At 47.5% G+C, this 7,168-nt stretch overlaps 1 protein-coding gene across 1 annotated transcript in view; it reads left to right on the top strand.

Moving 5' to 3' along the window:
• Positions 1-6,173, top strand: part of LOC119094531 (putative serine carboxypeptidase CPVL) — a 12,636-nt gene extending 6,463 nt beyond the window's left edge. Inside the window, 1 exon segment of the mRNA XM_037217589.1 lies at positions 6,066-6,173. Within this exon segment, the coding sequence (XP_037073484.1) occupies positions 6,066-6,173 (108 nt within the window).
• The last annotated feature ends 995 nt before the right edge of the window (positions 6,174-7,168 follow it).

The raw sequence follows: 7,168 nt of genomic DNA, 5'->3' as shown, positions 1-7,168 counted from the left end.
GTTTAAAAATCCTAAATGCATGCCCCTTTCAGAGAACCAAACACCAATGGGTGAAAGGTGATCAATGTGTTAGCCCGTATTTGTTGTGCAGTTGGTGCATTCGGTTACGTTCAGCCTAGGCACAGCTGTTACAGTTGGTTGCTGCTGATCGATACCATTTTTCGCCTGCGCTGTTCAACATAAAATTGCTTACCTTTGCAGGGAAAAACCAGAAGAACATGTTGGAATTGTACTCTTCATTGACCGTAAGGTAGCCAGCATAGCTCTCAACATCTGTCCCGGCCAAACCTCGCACCTGCGGTCAGCGCATTCGGGGATGCTATCACGTGTTCACCACGTTTAATGCCATGAGTTAGCATTCGGTCCATAAGTAGGCTTTAAGCTATCTGAATCTGTTGTCATGGTCAGAGCTGTAACATATGTGCAAAAGGTATCTCGTTACCCAGGAATCAGACTGACCAAAAAGTCGTTTTCGAGTCAAATTTGTAAGAAATTGCTGCTCTGTTGTCTTATCTTAGTATATATATATATATATATATATATATATATATATATATATATACATATACACATATCATTATATTATTTTATATCTTATATCCATTGTTATATATATATATGCTACTTTTATTGTTATATTTTATTCTTCTTCTTCATCAGTCGTTTTCCATATCCAGCTCAATCAGGGGCCGAACTACCGCTAAGCGCTTCAGAAGTTGCGCCTAACACAGCTTAACCATAGCATAATTGATTTTGGATCTAATTTTGTTAATCGGGGTTGTGCCCAACGTCACCAGGGGCATAGCTAGGGCGAAAAGAGGGGGTTAAATTGGTCGAAATTGTGTGACGACCTCTTTTATGTGCTTAGCGTTGCATTTTCACTTTCCGACCGAAACAAGGCAGTCATTTAGCCGCTTACCTTGCTGAGGTTTCTTCCTTTCTCCAGCTCGCCGGCCTGGATGTAAGGCGTCAGGAAGAGGGCCTCATCGGTTCGTGCCGCCACCCCCCACCGGGTCTTCTCCGCGAATTGGCGGCCGAGGGGGGAGCGAAGTCCCTCGGTGGCAACGACCAGCACCAGCACGGCAGCCACTAGCATCCTGACCAGCTGCCGCAGGCGTCTGCACGCTGCCCTGCGCGAAACAGTGTCAGCCACTGCCGCCATCTACGCACGCCGTGCCACCGTGAGCGCCGTTCGAGAAGGCTGGCTCATGCGCTGTGTGAGAACGCGTGCAGTATGGGCTGTGGCGTGCGCCAGGCTTGCACCGGACTCGCCACTGGCAGCCAGCGAAAGGTCACGACAATCCGAAGACGGACGATTCAATGGCACTTCTGGTGAATGACACTGATTTATTCAATGACACTTGACACTGATTCAATTTGACACACTTGACACTGATACTAGATACTCACGACATGACACTCACTGACTCAATTTGGCACACTTGACACACTTGACACTGGTTAATGAAACCGATTCTGATTCAGCGACACTTCTGATGCCGACGCGTGTCAGCAGCATGTTGTGATCTCCGTGAATTGTGCATGACACAATTTGCGTAGTATTACGTAATTATTTATCACGTAATTATATCGCGAAGTAGGGCAATACTAAAAATGACGATCAAAATTGCAGTGCTGCTTACACATCGCCAAAAAGCGATAGTGAACCATCCCATCTGACCGAATTCTGTTCACGTCAGACATTGGCGCTCGATATCTCGTATCCTCACGGGCCCATCCGCGCGGAGGATATCTCCATGTCCATCCGCACGGAAGATATTTCCATGTCTGTCCGCATGGAAGATATCTCCATGCCTGTCCGCACGGAAGTCCGCCATACTTTAGCTCACCGTTACAGCACTGTCGTCACCAAGTCAACCTTGGGGGGCCTCTGCCAGGCGCGGGATAGCGCCCTTGTCAGCCGGCACCCCTTTATATACACAGCGTGGCGCCGTAACCGCATGACCGGCACCAGATGTGCCGCGCTCGGACGCGCGCACAACAGTGGCGAGACACCGGCTGTTGGCGGCACACGCTCTGTCCGCGGAGATATCGCGTGCACGGCGGCAGAGAATAGCAGCACAGTCAGTGATGTGTGCTGTTTGGACCGTGCTTCACACCCAACTCATGGCAACTGATAACTGACTGCTGGCTTTGTCTCCGCATTGAATGCTATATCCGCAATTGTGCACCTTCGGTGTGTCGCTGAAAAGTGGCTCATACAGGCATCGGTGGGTTTGTGCAATGTGTTTGAAAAAGCCTTGAATTTCCGGATGTATTCATTGCTAACAGAAAAATGCAAACAAGATTTTAATGAGGTGTAAAGCTGTTCATTCATATTCCATTTTAAAAAGCATTAAGTATTGCAAAGAGAGAAACACTTTCGCATGCAGCTTCATATGATTTTTTCATTAAGCTGTATGTTTTTGTCTTCTTAAAGCTATCTTCACATATTGCAGATGTCCGCAAGATTGCCTGCATTCGTTTTTCTCAAGCTTGCCTTACTGGTCTACGCTTCTCGAGGTATTTTCCTGTGGAGTGATGAGATAAGAGACAAACAAATCGGAGGAGACGCGCAGCAACCCGTTGCGTGCAAATACAGTTAGAGGACACAACAACAAAGAAATCACGACAGGCAAGATAGCGACACTAGGTTTTAAGTTCTAAAACAATATGCATCCAAACAACTGTCCACACAGCACCGTGTGTGTCAACACTCTCCTTCAAGTTGACTATGAGACTACAAATAAGCTTAACACATGTGGATCACATGAAGCTCGGTATTTTCAATATTTTCATAAAGAGAGGTTGTTTGTTCAGGGAAACATCGATAAAATCTTCAAAAACAAAGGCGACGAGCAGACGGGGCTACAGATCGGTACTAGTCGTAGGAACATACGACTACCCGTGCGAGCGTACGCCCAGACTAGTTTCATATAAATACGGCGTCACGCGACACGAAGACAAATACGCTAAAACGTGAAAGTTGCCTGTCTTTCGGTATCCGCCTGCATCCCATTGTCTTTATCGGACAGAAAAGCGTATTTTTGCATATGTGGCCGCAACCTGGGTTGTATTCCACCTACAGCCATTGCTGTTATTTCATGGAGCCGCCCAGACCCCTGTACCGCACGTGCGGTGCAGCGCTCCGCTAAGGAGTGAGGCGGAGAGTCCTGTGCGATGCATGTGGCATGTTTTTTTATAGGATAATGCTGTTTGGAACGCATCTCGGAAACTTTCATGGATTCTATCCAATATCCAGCATTGCGAATGTCATCATGATAAACCTTCACTGAGCAATACGTTCAGCGACAAACAGAAAGAATTGTTCTGAAATCCCATCAATACCTCACTTGCGTTAACCGCCAGCATCCGACAAAATTGAACACCTTGTATGACGGCTCCAGCGCGCCCTTGCACACCAGACACCCAGATGCATACCAGTGCCGACAGGGTTGTCAATATAGAGCATGTTGTGCGTGTTGACCCAGGTGAGGTCGTGAGGCAACAGCTTCAGGTCATGGTCCACGTTGAATGGGCCATGCTCGACGAACAGCCCAAACATGCTGCTGCCGCCGGGACCACCCTGAAGCCACAGCACGACGGGCGCCTCTGCCGGGTTCTCCTGAGGTCAGAGTCGGCGTGAGCCGGCGGGCACGGGACAGCTCAAAGGGGTCATGGACATGTCGGCCCTGGCCTGTTCAACGACCTCTCTGAAACAGATGGTCAAGCAAATGCATGGTATGCATGAAAAAAGCTGTGAAATTTTGCAACACGACTGATGTAGAAAGCATTTGCCAGTTCTGGCCGATACGTTGGAAGGTTTAAAAATCCTAACTGCGGGTTGTACATTGATCACCTTGCACCCAGTGGTGTTTGGTTTCGTTGAAAGCGGCACGCATTTAGGATTGTTAAGCCTTCCAACTCAGTCCGATGCAAGCCTGGCGCCCACCACAGCCCATACTGCACACGTTCTCACACAGCGCATGAGCTAGCCTTCTCGAACGGCGCTCACGGTGGCACGGCGTGTGTAGATGGCGGCAGTGGCTGACACTGTTTCGCGCAGGGCAGTGTGCAGACGCCTGCGGCAGCTGGTCAGGATGCTGGTGGCTGCCGTGCTGGTGCTGGTCGTCGCCGCCGAGGGACTTCGCCCCCCCTCGGCCGCCAATTCGCGGAGAAGACCCGGTGGGGGGTGGCGGCACGAACCGATGAGGCCCTCTTCCTGACGCCTTACATCCAGGCCGGCGAGCTGGAGAAAGGAAGAAACCTCAGCAAGGTAAGCGGCTAAATGACTGCCTTGGTTCGGTCGGAAAGTGACAGTGCAACGCTAACCACATAAAAGTGGTCGTCACATAATTTGGGCCATTTAAACCCCTCTCTTCCCCTAGCTGCGCCCCTTTTGACGTTGGGCAAAACCCCCGATTAACAAAATTGGATCCAAAATCATGTACGCTCTGGTTAAGCTGTGTTAGGTGCAATGTCTGAAACACTTAGCGGTATTCGGCCCGTGATTAAGATGGATGTGCAAAACAAACAGCAAATAAGAATAATAAAATATATCCCTCAAAATAACATTATATTAAATATGTAATACTAATATATATAATATTCATAATAATAAAACAAATGATATGTGATAAAGTTATTTGCCAGGAGAGAAAGACAGCGGTAGCAGCATAAATGTGTCGATTTGGTTGGGATCTTAGAATACCTGAGTGTGACGTTTCGCTTGTCAAGATCTCGTGCCCTTTCCCTTGTTCAAGGACGGACTCAAACGGTTTGCGGTAACGTCCTAACACGCTGTTTTACAACTGAGTGTGAGTGTTAGGACTTTTTGTGTTTGTGTTTTGAGGGATTGAGTGATAATGTCCTCCGTGGAAATCGATCGACCGTTTCCAAAACTGTCTGATGTCATTATTGATTCAAAGATAAAAAGACTCCGATAAAACGTGGCATTTACTCCCATTAAATCATGAACATTAGAAACATGGGCACATGTGTGTTCTGTTTTCCGCCATAACGGTAGTGAATAAATCACTGCCAAAAAGAAAGTGTCACCATTGCCAGTATTCCCCTATTGGGTACGTCCTCAAACCAAAGGTTGTATGATCATCAAAGCGTAGAAAACATCGCGATAAAAAGAAGCGTTTCAATTCTGCTTATCATTTATCAAATCATATATGTATGTATATATATATATATATATATATATATATATATGCATATGTACACATATACATATACAAAGATAAGACAACAGAGCAGCAATTTTTTACAAGTTTGACTTGAAAACTATTTTTTGGTCGGTCTGATTCATGGGAAACGACATAGCTTTTGCACATATGCTACAGCTCAAACCATGACAACAGATTCAGATAGCTTAAAGCCTACCTATAGACCGAATGTTAACTCATGGCATTAAACGTGGTGAACGTGTGACAGCATCCCCGAATGCACTGACCTCAGATGCGAGGTTTGGCCGGGACAGATGTTGAGAGCTATATTGGCTACCTCACGGTCAATGAAGAGTACAACTCCGACATGTTCTTCTGGTTTTTCCCTGCAAAGGTAAGCAATCTTATGTTGAGCAGAGCAGGCGAAAAATGGCATCGATCAACGACAAACAACTGTAACAGCTGTGCCTGGGCTGAACGTGCCGAAAGCACAGCAAATGCGGGCTATTGGCACTGGTATATGTGGCCATTGATCACCTTTCATCCAGTGGTGTTTGGTTTCCTTGAAAGGGGCACGCATTTAGGATTTTTAAGCCTTTCAACGTATCGGCCAAAATGCGTGCCCCTTTCAACGAAACCAAACACTACTGAGTAAAGGTGATCAATGTATAACCCGCAGTTAGGATTTTTAAGCCCTCCAACGTATCGACCAAAACTTGCAAATGCTTTCTACATCAGTCGTGTTGCAAAATTGCACAGCTTTTTTCATACATACCATGCATTTGCTTGACCATGCGTCTCAGAGAGGTCGTTGAACAGGCCAGGGCCGACGTGTCCATGACCCCTTTGAGCTGTCCCGTGCCCGCCGGCTCACGCCGACTCTGACCCCAGGAGAACCCGGCAGAGGCGCCCGTCGTGCTGTGGCTTCAGGGTGGTCCCGGCGGCAGCAGCATGTTCGGGCTGTTGGTCGAGCATGGTCCCATTCAATGTGGACAATGACCTGAAGCTGGTGCCTCGCGACCTCACCTGGGTCAACACGCACAACATGCTCTATATTGACAATCCTGTCGGCACTGGTATGCATCTGGGTGTCAGGTGTGCGAGAGTGCGCTGGAACCGCCATACAAGGTGTTCAGTTTTGTGGCATGCCGGTGGTTAACGCAAGTGAGGTCACCCGAGACACCCAAGATTGGTGGGATTGCAGAACATTTTTCTGCTTGTTGCTGAACGCATTGTTCAGTGAAAGTATATCATGGTGGCATTCGCAATGTTGGCAATTGGATAGAATCCATGAACCTTTTCCGAGATGCGTTCCGAAACAGCATTATTCTATGAAAAGCATGCCAAAAGCATCGCATACGCCTACAGTCACTCATCATCAGGGAGCACACCGCCATATTCATCATAGTTCGTCGGCGTTCGATGACACGCTTACTAAACTTGGGTAGAATGTAGGGTGAGCACGTTCTTGTGGATCCTTTAGGTTTCCGGGGCTTTTCAGAACTTACTTCAGAAAATTCCTCGCAAGCCACAGTGAGCACGCAACCTACATAATTTCTGTAATTTCCCACTTCCAGCTCTCTCACCTGGGACCGATTCGTTGTCATGGTGACCGGCAACCGACCAAACACAATTTTCCAGGGTTCAGCTTTACCGAGGATGACGAAGGCTACGCCACAAATGAGGAAGACGTCGTCAAAGACCTTCATTCAGCACTCAACCAGTTCTTCACCCTTTTCGAGAATTACCAGTCCAACAACTTCTACGTCGCAGGGGAACCATACGGCGGTACTGGACCTATGACACCTCGTGCCCCATCCCAACATCTTGTAATGCAACGCGTGAGTAACTGCGTGGCCAATGGACGGTTTAAAAATGTATTGTTGTGGATCAATGCAGCACTTAAGTACTTCCCCTCTAGTCCTTCATGCTCAAACTATTTCCGAATTATGATATTATATAGACACATGAAAAATGGGCTCCGATTCTTCCAG

Source organism: Pollicipes pollicipes, unplaced genomic scaffold (genome assembly GCF_011947565.3).
Source record: "Pollicipes pollicipes isolate AB1234 unplaced genomic scaffold, Ppol_2.1 Scaffold_4002;HRSCAF=4701_pilon_pilon_pilon, whole genome shotgun sequence".
NCBI lineage: Eukaryota > Metazoa > Arthropoda > Thecostraca > Pollicipedomorpha > Pollicipedidae > Pollicipes > Pollicipes pollicipes.
The sequence above is the reverse complement of the archived record's forward strand: the minus strand, read 5'-3'. Positions and strand labels throughout refer to the sequence as shown.